At 41.2% G+C, this 16,447-nt stretch overlaps 1 protein-coding gene across 15 annotated transcripts in view; it reads right to left on the bottom strand.

The window, feature by feature from the left end:
- Positions 1 to 8,575: 8,575 nt before the first annotated feature.
- PPHLN1 (periphilin 1) overlaps positions 8,576 to 16,447 on the bottom strand; it is a 133,587-nt gene continuing 125,715 nt past the window's right edge. For all 15 annotated transcript variants that reach the window (XM_032804602.2, XM_032804612.2, XM_032804609.2 and 12 more), the window contains one exon: positions 8,576 to 10,901. In XM_032804602.2, coding sequence (XP_032660493.1) covers positions 10,692 to 10,901 — 210 coding nt within the window. In that variant the 3' untranslated portion in view covers positions 8,576 to 10,691. The remainder of the gene's footprint in view (positions 10,902 to 16,447) is intronic.

Below are 16,447 nucleotides of genomic sequence, written 5' to 3'. Positions count from 1 at the left end.
TGGTGTAGTATCACTGTGTGTGCATATAACTCTCCTGGGGAAATTCTGTGCCACTGCAAAATGCAGAATTTGCACAAAAATTAATGTTCTGCATAGAATTTCCTTTCCTCATCCCCACAGAAATGGGCTGTAGAGCTGCTATCCGCCACTAGGGGCCTCTGGACCCGGCTGGGTCCAGCTCACAAATAGAAAACACTGCCAGGGAAAGGGGGGCCAGAACTGGAGGGGTTTGGGCAGCTGCAGTTCCCAGCATACCCTGATTGAAGGAGGGGTCATGCAGGAAACTCCACACAGGCCCAGGACCCAGCATCAGGCTGTTTCTCCCTCTGGATCCCTAGGCTCTGGAAGAGTAGGGGGTTGCGAGTATCTGCGCTGAGGGAGACCCTGCAGCTAGACTCTGGGGAGCCGGAGATGTGTGTGTCTGGGCTGGAGGTGCACTGCATATGGGCTCTTGGGGGAGCAAGTGAGTGGGGGTATGTGGCCATGCAGCTGGGCTCTGGGGGGAGGGGAAAGAGAAACAGGAATTGGGTTGTTTGTAGGAGTTTCTTTAACTCTCTACTCCTGGAGGAATTTTTTTTTTACGTAAGTATTTTGATATAAATTACCAAAATAAGTGAAACTGACATGATTATATAGTGTTATTTTGACAAATAAAATATGCAGAATTTTAAAATTGTGTGCAGAATTTTTTTTTTTTTTTTTTGGCACAGAATTCCCTCAGGAGTAATATACTAATGTAAGACTTCCTAGAGGGCCAAAACAATCTTTGGAGCATAAGGAGACATAAAGCCTGTCGAGGATGTTGCAGAAGTTTGCCAAAACACTCTTCCTCTGTTTTTTCATTAAAGCTAGGGCTTAATCTCTGGAGATTTTGAACTACTTTGCCTACCCCTGTAGTAGAATTTATGGCACGGGTGCCAAAGACAGCACGCGCGCTGATTTTCAGTGGCACTCACACTGCCCGGATCCTTGCCACTGGCCCGGGGGGCTCGGCCTTTTAATTTAATTTTAAATGAAGCTTCTCAAACATTTAAAAAGCCTTATTTACTTTACATACACTAGTTTAGATATATATTATAGACTTAGAAAGAGACCTTCTAAAAATATTAAAATGTATTACTGGCACACGAAACCTTAAATTAGAGTGAATAAATGAAGACTCGGCACACCACTTTTGAAAGGTTGCTGACCCCTGTTCTACTAAATACTACGTGTGCTGAGGTCAGCCACTCAATCTGGACAATGATTAAGATCGCTACATAATCCTACAAGGAGACAAGGCCCCAGATCCACAAAGAAACTTGGCATTGCAGCACCTTACTTTTTAGAAGCTAGAAAATAACTGGAACAACAATGGTATCCATAAAGCGCATGGGAAGAAAAGGAGCATAAGAATGCAGTCCATAAAAGCACACCTAAGCTAGCCAAGGAGAGGGTGTATTCTAAACCCTTCCTCCCTGAGCTAGGCATGTAAGTGTGGGCTGCAGAGAGGTATCTAGCTTTACTTGAGCTCCACACCCAGAAACTCCTCTCCTGGAGTCAAGTGGCTTAGGCACCTAAGATGTTTCTTGTGAGAATGAGTCACTTGTCTCACTCCACACAAAATTGCCAGGGTGAGTAGAGAACTCGCTTGGGATGTGGGAGTACTGGCTTCAATCCCCCCCTCTGATGGGGAAGAAAAGGTTGAATGGGGGTCTCCCGCCTCTGAGTGTTTTAAAGCAGGGTTTCTCAGCCTGAGGATCAGGAGCCAAAACTGGTTCACCACAATGATTCAAAGGGTCATGTGACAGCTCCTGTGGTTCCTGTCCCCTTGGACTGTCTGGTCTCGCTTCCCTGCTCCAGGCCCTGCAACCTCTGGGGTCCCAGCACCACTCAGGTTTGGCCCAGCTGCCATGATGACAGGAGCTTGGGTAGGCCCATGAGCCAGGTCACAACTCCACTCACAAATTTGGTCCAGTCTGAGGGGGTGGAGCCAAACCCAAGTGATGCTGCAACCCTGGAGGTTGCAACACCTGGAGTGGAGAGCCAAGCCCAGCCAGCCCGACAGCACAGGAACTGCAGGAGCTGCTACTCTGGGTTGAGTGCCAGGCAGGACCCAACAACCCCTGGAGGCTGGCTACAACCGAAACCACCCCAGGGCCTCCACACCCTACACTATTTCCTGGGTCGTGACAGAGTTCACAGTGGAAATTCACAATGGATCTTGAGCCCAAAAAGGTTGAGAACCACTGACCTAAAGGAAAGTTACTTACCTTTAGTAACTGGAGTTCTCTGAGTCATGGTGTTTGCATGTATTCCACTTCTAGCATGCATGCACCCCATGCACTGGAGATCGGAATGCTTCAGCCAATAGTATCCATTGGTTGAATCTGCTCCTCTGCTGACCTTGAGCCACAGCCCCCTTGTGGGTGTAAGGGAGGGGATGGAGCAACCAGCTGACCCTCATTTTTGATGCCACTATCAAGGTTAGGTTATCGGACTCGACAGATGGGAAAAGAGGGTGGGTTGTAGAATACATGTAAATACCACATATCAAAGAACTCCATTTACTCAAGTGCTTTTTTACATGTCTTTCATTTCTGGTGAGACACAAGTAGTATGTCATGGTTGGGGGATGGTACTGCAAGCCTAATTAAATCATACAATATCAGGTTGGAAGGGACCTCTGGAGGTCATCTAGTCCAACCCCCTGCTCAAGGCAGGACCAAACCCCAGACAACAACCCCAGTTCCCTAAATGGTCCCCTCAAGGATTGAACTCACAACCCTGGGTTTAGCAGGCCTATGCTCAAACCACTGAGCTATCCCAGTGCAACATAGCCCTCCAAAACTTGGCACCTGAATGAGATGCCTGAACTAAAGAGTAATGGCTAACAAAAGTCTGTATACTACTCCAAGTAGCGTACTCCCCCCATCTGCAGGTGTTCCCGGCCAGTGAGAGCTGGGGGAGGGGGGGCAGCGCTTGGGGCAGGGAGCAGAGCCCCCTGCCTGCCCCTAGGCATAGGAGCTGGAGAGGGCACATGCCGCTGTTTCCAGGAACCGCACAGAGAGCCCCTGACCCTGCTCCCCAGCAAGAACTCAAGGGTCCACTTAAATGTTCTGATGGGCTGGATGTGGCCCACAGGCTGTAGTCTACTCACCCCTGCCCTAACAGATACTGCAGAAGCAACCTGTACTCTGGTAGAATGTGACCTGGGAGTTAAGTGAGAGAGTGTTTTGTGAAGAAATTCAGGGTATGGCCAGAGTGAAACTATCCCTATGAAAATCGTACATGGGGATTTCACCATAAGAACCTGCAATTCACAGATCCTGTATGTAACTAGGAATACGATTTTCATAGAGAAATGGAGTAACAAGCATGAGGCTAATGGCTCAAACGGAGGTCCCATCAGACTGATAAAGACCATTTTAATATTCCAAGATGGAGGGAGTTGTTTTAGCAGAGGAAAATATCTCAGAAGACCTTTTACAAACTTTTTAACTGAATGAGGAGGAAAAATCTGGATGATCTTGAATTGGTGGATGATGTGCAGAGAGAGCAGTCAAATGAACACGTAATGAGCATAGCAACAAACCAAACTCTTTAAGTTTGATAGATACTCAAGGATATGAGGAGTGGCTTTCTCTTGTGAGGAAAGATTATGTTGGTAAGCCCGGGATGAAAAACACCTCCATTCTGCACTATATAGTCCTTGGGGACAGCATTCTGCTCTGAATCAATATGCTCTGTACATCAACAGGACAATTCTTGTCCAGGTCTGTTAGCCAGCCAGTTCCCAAGCCGTGAGGTGTAATGGGACTCTGGATGAAATGTTCTCCTATTGTTTTAGGTAATTAAGTCTGGTAGGAGAAGTAGAGATATTGGAAGTGTCACTAAGATATTTCTGATTTCTGTACTGCTTGGACTGGTGACTGAGGCTTTGTCCTATGTGACCTTCCTTAACACACTGGGGATCAGAGGAATGGGAGGACAAGCATATAACAGGCCCTGAGTCCAGGGGATTAATACGGCATCTCTTTGAGAACCTAGTCTTTGTTTTCCCATGAAACAAAATACTTTGCATTTCTTGTTCTGTTGGGTTGCTAACAAATCTATATGGCAAGAAACTGACTGACTGAAAATGAACTGGATCACCAAATCCTTTAAGGACCATTCGTGATTCTGAGAAAAATGTCTGCATAGATGGTCTGCCAGTGTGTTGTTTACGCTTGGAAGGTGAACTACAGTTAGTGTTATGGTGTGCTGGATACATCAGTTCCATGGAATTGTTCCTTTCCTGCACAAGATCATTGGCCTAGGAGTTCTAAATTGGCCACCTCAAAATGTAACTTTATACAATGTGACACCCAATTAGAGATTCTCTGAGTTCAGATTGCTTGATCCTTGGATCTTGGCAATTGAAATAAATAGCCTAAGGCACTGCCTGGATGGTTTTGCTCTAGATAAGTAAACCACTGAGCTTGGAGAACATGTAGAGTATGTATAGTAGCCTTATCCTTGGTTAATGAGGCTTTGGGCAAAAGAAGGTGAGTGGACTGATTTAAATTAAAATCAGAGATTGCTGCGATGGGCTCCCCACACCAATTTTGAAGCATTGGTCACTGCTGACTTTGGAAAGTGCTAGGAAGAACAGAACTCCCTTGCAGACCTGATGTAGATCTTTTCACCAGTTGAGGGAGTTCAAAACTTCTTGAGGTCTGTGTATCTGCAGGTCTGTCTGGAGAACAGCACGGTGAAAGACCATCCTTAAGCACCCCTGAAGACAACAAAGATCCAGTCTGTTGAACAGGTCACCAGAGTACATGAATTATGTGACCTAAAACCAGAGACATATCCTTGCTGTAGTACATGGATTGTTTTGCAGTTGGTTGATCAACTTTAATATATTGACAAATCTGGTCTGCAGCAGCTATCTTGAGCCATCATGGAATTGAGGAGAGCCCCAGTATGTGCTATCTTTTTTTGCTGGGTTTAAATGATTTTTTTCATGTTTCACACTCAGTCCAGGTCTGGAGAACTGATGTATGAGGTACTGGACACTGCTTAGCACCTGCTCTGGAGACTGTCCTCTTATCAAACAATTATCAAGATTAGGTAAACCCAAAACACATTTCTTTCTGAGATGTGCCACTACCACAGCCAGACATTTTGTGAAAGTCCTTGAAGCCATCAACAATCCAAAAGGCAGCACCCTGTGTTGGTAATGTGCATTGCCCACTACAGAAGGCAAATACTTTTCTGCTGGATGGACAGAAATATACATTTTGTAGATTGAGAGTTGCAAACTCGTCTAGAGGATCTAGGGAAGGAAGGGTGGAGAACAGGGTTACTATCTGAAATCTGAACTGGCTAACTGAAATCTGAACTCTCAGGTCCAATACTGGTCCAACCAGCCTCCCAACTTTGTGGGGACTAGAATATATCGGGAACAGATCTCCTTCTCGGATACTGGGGAGGGAACCTTCTGCATAGCACCAAGAGCCAACAGCCACTCAACATCTTGTGTGAAGGAGTCTTATAAAACAGGTCCCTGAAACGGAAGGTGGGAATGTCTTGGAATTAAACAGAATAACCTTTCTGAATTAGTTCCAATACTTATCTGCTGCTGGTGACACTACTCCATCGCTTCCTGGAAATAATACAAATGGTCCCAAAAAGGGGTGAGGTAGGAAAAACAGACCCTCCAAGATTGGTTAACAGTCCTCTCTATACCATCAAACAACTTTTTAAAGCCTGTCTTAGCGGCAGTTGATGTCAATTAAGGTCTTCCTTGAATACATTGTTTCTTCTTTAAAAAATCCATTGTTCTCTGATAAGGATGATTAAAAGGAGTAGTGACAGGCTGATTCATCTGAGTATGCTTCTTTTTGTATTTTGCAGTACTATTGTAGCTATGTTGTTCCCAGGATATGAGAGACACAAGGTGGGTGAGATCTTTTATTGGACCAACTTCCAAACCTTCTCTCTTTCATCAACAACAGTTGGTTCAATAAAAGATATCTCACCCACCTTGTCTCTCTCTTTACATTGGAAGTGTGGATGCCTAATGACTGTAACGTAGTACGAGTGCCTTTCAGTGTAGGTAATGACTGAACTAGATGATTCCCTTCAAAGGGAAGGTCTTCCAACATAGTTTGAACCTCCAGAAGACCAGAACCATCATGCACGTTGCATAGTACTTCTTGTCTCCAATCAGTTTATTGCAGTTTCAGCAGCATAAAGGACTTATAGGAAGATGAACTTTTGTCAGACTTTAGAGGAATTTAAATATTTATCAAGATACTCAGTAACTTTGTCCCACATAAGGTAATCACAGCAAACTATGAGGCCCTTTCATCAAGTTATGCAGAGTTGAAGGCTAGCTGACTTCTTTCCTAAAAAGTCAATTTTTTTGGCTCCTTCTCCTCTGGAGTAGTACTGAAGGACTAATGTTTCAACTTTTGTGTGCTGCTGTCACTACTGAGGACCCTGGAGAAGTCTGTGTGTAGAAATATTAGAAGCCTGTTGAAAGGACTTAATACCTGTTTTCACCTCTTAGCAGTGGGTGGTCTAGATGCTGGAGTCTACCATAAGAGTGGGGTTGGCTCTAACAAGCCTTTGTTTATAGGTAGAGCAAGCCTCTCTGGTAGAAATGGATGCAAAATGTCCAGTAACTTATGTCCTTTTTCTTGAGCAGTCTGAACAGGGATCTCCAAAGCTTCTGCCATTCAGTGGACCAAGTCTCGAAATGACTTATCTAATGACGATAACTGAGGAGGAGCCATAACCTCATTCTGTGAAGAAGAGGATGGAATATACTCTGAAATCGTTTCAGAAACCTGTCACTGAAGTATATGTTCACCCAGAGATCGATGTGGAGAAGAGTCTGGTTCAACAATATGTACACATTGCTGTGAATACTTTTGCATAATAGGTGCATCCTGCGCTGAAGATGATCTAACCCTGGAAACCAAAGCTGAGGAATGTTTTGATTTAGGTAAGTATGCTCAGTGGTCTGTGATGGGATGTTAGATGGGGTGGGATCTGAGTTACTGCAGAGAATTCTTTCCTGAGTGCTGGCTGGTGAGTCTTGCCCACATGCTCAGGGTTTAGCTGATCGCCATATTTGGGGTCGGGAAGGAATTTTCCTCCAGGGCGGATTGGCAGAGGCCCTGGAGGTTTTTCGCCTTCCTCTGCAGCGTGGGGCATGGGTCACTTGCTGGTGGATTCTCTGCAGCTTGAGGTCTTCAAACCACAATTTGAAGACTTCAATAACTCAGACATAGGTTAGGGGTTTGTTATAGAAGTGGATGGGTAGGATTCTGTGGCCTGCTTTGTGCAGGAGGTCAGACTAGATGATCATATTTGGTCCCTTCTGACCCTAAAGGCCATGAGTCTATATAAGGATACAGTCGTAGGGCCCTGGAGGCCAAGCAGTTTGTCTATATGTATAAAATTAATGAGACCAGGCCCAGTGGTACCAATTAGGGACTTTTCAACTAACATGCCTATATTTACCCCCTATGTCTGACTTGACTTCCAAATATATACAGGTTATAAAAAATATCCCCAAAAGGTAAGCAGGTGAAACATTCCAATCATCAGAAGAGAATGAAAAATGATACTCATCCTCCTCTTCGGGGCGGGGGCGGGGTAGGGAAGAGGAGACAGCTTGTGAGCAGGTATGAGAATTACCCACTGAAAGGGGCTTACCACACTAGCCCTAAAGTAACTTATGAAGCATCTCTTGATTGACAAATAAGTGATGTTTTGTATATCTTGCTGAGGGTGGCCAATGCATCATGGTTATTTTAGTTTAAAAACTGGTTCTGTTACCGCCCCCCACCCCAATAACAAAGATACTTAGTGTCTAATCACTGGTATTTACAGGTCAAGCAAAGTAAACTTGTATTGGCGAAAGTGATATTCCTTTAATTACAACTGGTGCAGACCGCCTAGTGCAGATAGGCTGCACTGGCATAAAGTGTACCCTTATCCTAGAGGATGCTTGGACTTTGAGTCTCTGATGGCGAATGGGATATGTGGTAGCTTCCCTGCACCATTCTCTGAGGAAAAATAAAATTAGGCTTGGACAGCAGAGAGAAGGGGCCATATCTTCAAGCCATATGCTCTCTGGTGCATTCCATTTCACTGCAGAGGCCACTGATCCATACACAAGATGAAAATAATCTGCAGTGACACATTTAAGCATTTAAATTATAACCAAATTTCAAGCTGACAACCCACTGAAATTAACAGATCATTTCCTACCCTCTCAAACCTATTGTTTCAGGCTGTGTACACCTTCAGGCAGACAACACCGCATTTACACTGTTCCCATATTTTAAGGGTATATGCACATTCATGAATGCTAGAAACAAGTTTTGCTTTAACTAGCTCACCTGTTCACATGCTATGGGTGAAGCCAGAGTAGACTTACACCTTATCCACTGCAGATTCTGTCCACTTCCACCAATAATCTCGTTGCCCTGACACCATCTCCCAGTTAGTCCCCACCCACCTCTGTCTACAATGCAGATTCCTCAGTGCAGAAGACAACCCTACTGTATTTTCACAATATAAAACTCAAAACAAATGCACACACTTCTGTGTATATTTATATGCATAGCAGAAGAGGCCATTTCCTTGCTTTAAATTTACTAGATTTGCAGGGACATTAATTTCTCACTTATATCAACATTGTGAATAGCTAAAGCACACAAAGGGTTTTAAGCATTAAGTCTTGAAACAAGCATAGAACCGGGGTGCGCGGGGAGAGGAGACAGCAACCTAGCATTCAATGTGAATTTCAGGTTAGCAAACTTTACAGTAATACCAATTCTAGAAAAACCACATTAAGTTGTACACTAGGTGTTCTTTGTTGCTATCACTTAGATTTAATCTGATTTGAGAAACAGTTAATTTATGTAAAACAGATTTTCATAAAATAAAGCACGTGCTCACAATATTCTCTAATTTTATAGACTTTTTTTTTGCAAATTAAGCATTAGGAAAATATTCCTTCATGAAGAATACTGAAATTAAAGTACAGTAATAACAGGCATTCTTGACAAGAACAGTAGGCATAACGTATTATTATTAAACAAATATTCCTAATTTTTTTTCAGTGCTTATAACCTTAAGAGTTCTAACCATGAGTACAAACGTATGTTTAACACTGATGTTGCTACGAAAGTACTCATAGCTAATAATGACAGAATTTTTCAAATGCTTAAAACATAATTAGTGAGGAAAATTCAGCCATTTCTCAAAAAGTTTCAGTTTTTGTATGAATAGTGAAGCGCGTTAGATAAATTTGTTATCACAGAAGAGTCAGTCTAAAGCAAAGGCACTGACACTAAAACAAACCAGACCCATAGCAGGAGTCTGATGTAGACATGTTTATTGAATTCCTGTATCAGAAAGGTGAAATCCATTGTGGAGAATGGTAATGGTGGGTATGAGTACACACCAACTTCTACATACAAAATGATTACCATGCATTAGTTTACTCCCCTGTAAGTAGTCCCAATAAAGTTAATGATACTACACATGACTGACTGCAGAATGGGGCTCACAGTATTTCTGTTAGGTGAAGCAGCCTACATGTCATAGAAGTGGTCTGTTTTAGAGTCATTAGCTCTTTTCATTTTGTTTCAAACATGTTATATAATACAGATAGTAGATGCAGAGCTAAGCTCCTTGTATCTAACCTTTGTGTAATATGTCTTACAAATTTTGTAACTGTCTAAGGTGGAATGTTTCTAATATGCCTATCTCTTTTTAAAAATGAAGATGCAGCCTCTTAATTGTAACAAGGTACCACAAACTGATCTTAATCATGTTTCAGAATTTTTTATTTTTTATTTAGCACTCTGTTGCCCAGTGGATCTGGTTTTCTTCTGTTACAATTATAGTTAGCCCTGTATTGCTCTAAGTATCAAACAGAACTGTTAACTAATTTGAACCACAGGGAAAATTCTGCCCTCAGCTGCACAGATGTAACTGAAAGCCAAATTCACCTACCTAACCAGTTTTATACTGATGATACATGAGACGAAAACAACCCAGCTTGTCTTTAGGATATTAAGTAGATTCTGAAGGGCTAAAATTAGAAAAGACATCACTTCCTTTCCCAAGTGAGCAAATTGTTCTGGCAGTCACTGAGTCAAACAAGGAATCCTCAGATGTCATTTTTCAGAATGGACCTGAACTTCAAAACCACATGCCAAAAATAAATGATAAAAGTAAAGTATGGTCATGAACAACCTTGGAAGTTTTTCTATAGCATGTATAAACAAGAGAACATCCATGTTTTTGAATATAAGCTGAGGAATGAAGAACTGCTTTTTGTTATTTTAATAAAAATACACTGCTTACTTACACTTCTAAACATTGAAACAAAAGTACACATACGTGGAACAAATCTTTTTTTCTAGGTAATTGTGTAAAGGCTTTCAAAAATAGTTTGTCACTTTACATCATTATTGAAACATGTATCCTTTTCAAAGGAATAAATGTCACAAAACAAATACACATTAGAAGAACACAGTTAAATGACCTGGGCAATGAACAATCTATAGTCATCTACTATGAAGGAACATGAGCGTTGGGTTCAAATCTCCAGCAAGTATTCCCCTTCTCCACAAAAAGCATATTTATATATTAACGGCATATACAATATGGAAAGTCTAAAAGCATATTTTTTGTTCTTAATATGCACCCTCTTTAAAGGACTCTGCTAACTCTTGATTGGCAGCATCATATTCAGCAATGAAATGTTTAAGTTCTTCAATGCATCGCTCACCTATCTCATGCAAATTTTGTCTCAAGGCAAACTGAATGGACTTTTCTAATGAAGGATCTTTATCAATCAGCATCTTCACCACCATGCCAAAGGTTTCACAGTCTTGTCTGTAAACCTAGAAGCAATATATTTGAGAAATTGATTAAATGCAAGGATATTTACATAAAGCAGCATCATTTCCCCCACCCTAAATAAGATTAAAGTAACTTTACACCACCAAAAACAAGTGACGAACAATGAATGATAGATTCAACATAGATTTTATTTGTTAAGCCTGTTATAAATGTTTACTCCCCTGCAGGCCTGCTGTAATGTAACAAGGGCAAAGGTAGCTAGTTCATTACTACTTTGACACAAAACATAATTCTTAATGAAGGACATTTCTGAAAAATAGAACTTGGAGAGGAAAAGAATTTCTCTTGTAATGCACCACCTGGAATAAAATATCCGAGTAAAGAGAGATGAGCAAACACTAAATGCATTTAACACTTTTGCTTGTAATAAAATCTGGGTTTTACCTCGTCATCTGTGCCCATCTCATTAATTTTTATTTAAAGGCAATGATTAGTTAGTTGATCGTCTGATAACACTTTGAAAATGAAACATACTAAATATTTCAGAAAGTATATTTTTATTAGGTTTCTTGGCAATTTCAGATTACCCATAATGGCAAAGCTAGATCAATTTCCTGTACAGAGCTTCAGAGCAGCTCTATAGGTTTGATGCTATTGGCAGCTCTACCCAAGTACAATGTAAACTCATAAGGGAGAGCTCAGTTTAGAATTGACATCAGCCAGAAGTTGCACCTCAGAGGATGCAAAGTAACTGAACCCAAGTGGGAGTGAGGGAAGGGTAAGAAAGAAGAAAACGCTACATTAACTGCTGAAAAGAGCTTGAAGTGGAAGATCATTGATTGTCTTGCACAAGGAAAAAGAAATGTTAAAAGATACAAACCAGGGTGTAACTTTGGGATATTAAGAGAAATTCCTAAAAAAGATACGTGTTCCTGTCTAGCAACTTTTCAATGAGCATTGTTCTGCGTAGGGATGTACGTGAGGGAAGAGAGAAACAAAGAGAGAGAGAAAAGAAGCAGCAAGAAAGCCAAACAGGAGCCTGTAAGCTGAGTGTGATCCTGATAAACGCTTGACAGAGCACTTTTGGGTCTAGTGTTGGCTAAAAAGTCTTGGAGGCTGTACACTACGAAACTACTTCTTTTGTTCTTTGTGTCTTCTGTGTTCAGAGACACAGGACTTTGTAGATTCCTTGTAAAGAAACAAGTGTGCATCAAAGAAAATACCAGACTCCATCAATTTCTACTTCTAGCTAGATCGGGGTGGCCAACCTGAGCATGAGAAGGAGCCAGAATTTACCAAAGTACATTGCCAAAGAGCCACAGTAATACATCAGCAGCCCCCCATCAGCCCTCCCCCATTTCCAGTGCCTCCCACCCACCGGCAGCCCTGCTGATCAGCACCTCCGTTTCCCTCCCAATCAGCTCTTTCATGGCGTGCAGGAGGCTCGGGGGGAAATGAGAGCATGGCAGGCTCAGGGGAGGGCATGGGAAGTGGTGGCTTGGGGGTGGGGACTGTGGCAAAGCCAGGGATTGAGTAGTGAGCACCCTCATGCACATTGGAAAGTTGGCACCTGTAGCTCCAGCTCTGGAGTCGGTGCTTATACAAGGAGCCGCATATTAAATTCTGAAGAGCCACAAGTGGCTCCAGAGCCACAGATTGGACACCCCTGAACTAGATCATCCTCAGGGTTGCGAACTCTGCCTAGATGCTCAGGTTGAAAAGCGGCAACGATATTCATCTCATGCACCCTACCCAAACGGGAATGTGGCAGAGGTTCTCTCTCTATCAAATGGTTAACACCAGTCATTTTCACACACCATTGGCCAATTTCCTTTTATAAAATGTACTGGACTTTTATGTGATGACAGCCTAGTTTTTATTTCTCTGCACATTCTTTAGAAGAAAAACAAAACAAACACAAGCAATCAGAAGTTGTGATCTTTGTCCAAGGATGATCTTTTAAGACATGAAACTACACCCAGGGTAAGATTTAGTTCTTACTGAGACATATATACACATTCTTCCTAAATCTGTCTATGAATTGTAGACACAATTAACAAAGTAAAATAATCCTATACTGGGAAGAGCCCAATTTTACTGACACCTGGACTACACTTAAAAATTAGGCTGACATGGTTACAGTGGTCCCGGATGTGAAAAATTCGCACCAAAGATCACCACAGTTAAGTCGACCTAACCCCTGGTGTAGATGTGGTGAGGCAATGAAAGAATTCTTATGTTAACATAGCTACTACAACTCAAGGAGGTTGATTATCTACAGTGATGGGAAAAAAACCCCTTTCTGTAGTTGCAGAAAGCGTCTACACTAGGACACTACAGCAGCACTGTAGCTCTGCCCCTTTAGTATCCATAGTGTAGACATGACCTAGGATTATCAAAATGAAGCAAGGAGGACAAAGCCATAACAGCCGTGTGGGAGGTGGGAAAGAAGATCTTTGGGCATTTTGCAAGCACAGATGAAGTTCAGAAGTAATGTCAGTGATTATGACACTTTATGTAAAGCCAGACAACACAATATATATTTTTGATGGTACATTTTAGAATAGGCAAAAATGAGATCACCATTTTCAAACAGTATTTGGGACAACTCTTCCTGCAAGTAATGATTCTTTACTTTTATTTTCTCAAAAGATTAAAACAGACCTAAATAAAACAGACAATGTAGCCCACAATCATTTCAGGGCAAAATCTCTTTAAAAAAATAATAATCAGGGAAACAGTGTGCACATGGTATTTTCTCAGATAAGGTATGAGTATTTTTTCAGCGTACTGCTTTGGGTACTTAAGATGTTCATTGCTTTACAACAGCAGAAAAGTTTAAGACTTTCATAGTCAGAGGATTTTCACAACCCTAGTATTCTGGGTCTGGCTAAGAGAACTTTAAAGCAAAGCTAACTTTGGCGACTATTTCCTGACAGATTTTTTTCCAAGAAAAGAACTGTTCAGAAAAATAACCCTGTATCTGATTAACCCTATGATAGACAGATGGTATTTGGCTTTCAATAACTCCTGCTTTTCAAGTGCTTTCAGTCTGCTTTTACCTCCTTTATAGGAACGTTTTTCCCCCAGTCATTAGGTACTGGGGGAAAATAGCTTAACACAATTTTTCATATCATACTTTTATTTGTTCTGTTTTATCACATTTGAAGTACTCAGACTGGAGATGTGTGAAGGAACAGGTAAAATAACCTGGTAATCAATAGTCTTCACAAAGCTTTTTATAATATTGTATATGTGATTATGTCAGCCAAAGAACTGATGTTAACCACACTAGTAAAGAATACAGAGACATGTTCTTCTGAAAGGCCATTTGTCCTGTACAGCACCAAAAAGAAATGTGAAACAAAGTAGGTTCTATCTACATGTAATTGGTCTTCCAGAGAACTCACATTACTGACTTGCATTTCATTCTAAATCTTATTTTTCCATACAACATGCCGAACCAATAAAAAAAAACACTATTGGGCAGTTTTTTTCATGCTAAGAGTCAACTAAAGCATATTTTCCTTACAAGGCTTCAAGGAAAAAGAAATTAAAATGAAAAAATCAGGAGAACCATTTTTATCACCACCAAGCTTGGAATCTCAGATGTTGGTTCATTGACACTATAATCAGTAGGCTAAATAGGCTCATAGCAGAGATGCGTGCTTTTTGGGATACTTACTGTGGCAAACTATTTCAAAAGCCACAAACTGTATTAGAACAAACACCAGGTTACCCTACAAACAGAAAACAGTGATGTGGGGAGGGGTTGCAGCCTGGTGCCAACAGGCTGTAAGAACAGAGAAGAACAGTTAAAGCAACTTAAACACAACATTTTGCTCTCAAACGGATGAAAAAAAGAACCCAATCAATTCCTCTTTACAAAGTATGCAGAGACCAGACACAGATGAGTTATGGAGATCTGCACAACAACCGACTGCAGTGGTGCCGGCCTGCGCCTCTGAAATTCTTGCAGAAGGACTCAGAGCTCTTTAAAAGACAAGATGCTGGCACTGAATACAAAGACTGACTCTTCAAAAATTCATCTGAGCAGAGAAGAAAGTCAATTTCTGGGAAATGAGTGGAGAATAGGCCATGTGGAGTCTGAACAAAGGAACTGCAAAAGAGATTCCAAACATGGAAAATCACTTATGAAAAATCATTCTTTGCTGGAGGGAAAATTGGAAGCACTTGAGACCCAACTCGGAGTTAGAAATATCTATATCCTTGGAATTCTGGTTTATATTCATTCTGAGCTGAGGCCACTGAAAAGCTCATCCCCAAACATCTGGAAGTGGACATTAAAAATTATTTCTTGTGTGGGGAAAGAAGTTATAGTATCCCTTTATTCAAAAATAAGAAAGAGAATCATAGCAGCAGTATTAATATATTGTTTGATATGTGTCAGGGAATAATAACACAGGGTGATCATTTACCCAGGCCATAACATATTATTCTTCTCTGACCTGACTATATCACAGGCATAATGGAAAGAATTTGTAGTGTTTTAACAAACATATGAAGGAGGAGTGGAAACTGCCGTACAATTCCTAAGAAAATTCTGGGTTATCTAGGAAAAAAAAGTCCTCTCTTCTGGGACATGACCTGAGTTCAAGTCCTGTTTGAAAAGATCCTTAAAGACAACACAATCCTCACCCTATGAGTTTTCATAGAACTACTAATATGTTTCATTGGTAATTATTCTCCTCCTTTAGACATGTTAGCTCCTCTTCTTATCTTACAGTAAGATAAGAGGCCCCGACTGTGATTTCCGCCCATCGTCCCTCCCGACACATACTATAGTAGGCACTGTTCAAACACTTCAGCTATGTCTAGACTAAGGTTTAAAGATATAATGTTGGAAGTTGTTAGCTAACACCTTCAGAGCTTGTCTATATACAAAAAATATACTGTTTAATCATACACGTATATTTAAAGTGGTACAATCCAGTAGTTTGGATGCAGTTGTATAAAACACCTTTATGCTGATATAAGTATAGCTATTCCCATACAGGAATGGCAATAACCTGAACTAGTATAAGGCACCTTTATAACTGAGTTCACACTGGTTGTATTGATGTAACTATTTTGATGAAAAGTTCAAAATTCCAACCAATAGTTATAACTGTATAAACTCTCTGTGTAGACCAGGTCTCAGTGTAGGCAAGACACGCTGCCTTTTAACACGTTTAGGTGGCTAAGCTAAAGCCAAGCACAGAGCCTAGGCTTGACCAGCTGAGTATAAGTATACACTGCCTTTTCCATACTAGACTTCTCAAATATGCTACTTAGAATGTGTTAACTAACATGATTTAACATCATACCTTTAAATAGTGTGTGATCTTGCAACTAATGTATCACAATGCATATACACAAAGCGGCCAAATGAAGATTGTGCAGGCAAATGTTATTCAGACATTTCCCAACTTTTGAGAAATTGACTCTGTAATCGTAATATTCTTTTACTGAAATGTTTTGGTATGTAAGGCAATACATATCGTGCCTACTCTGGCCAATGTGTAGAAGGTGATTGGGGTATACAGGCAAGTCAAGGTTAGCATCAGAACAAAAAAAAGTTATTCTG

Source organism: Chelonoidis abingdonii, chromosome 1 (assembly GCF_003597395.2).
Source record: "Chelonoidis abingdonii isolate Lonesome George chromosome 1, CheloAbing_2.0, whole genome shotgun sequence".
Lineage (NCBI taxonomy): Eukaryota > Metazoa > Chordata > Testudines > Testudinidae > Chelonoidis > Chelonoidis abingdonii.
This window is presented reverse-complemented; position numbering and strand designations above follow the sequence as displayed.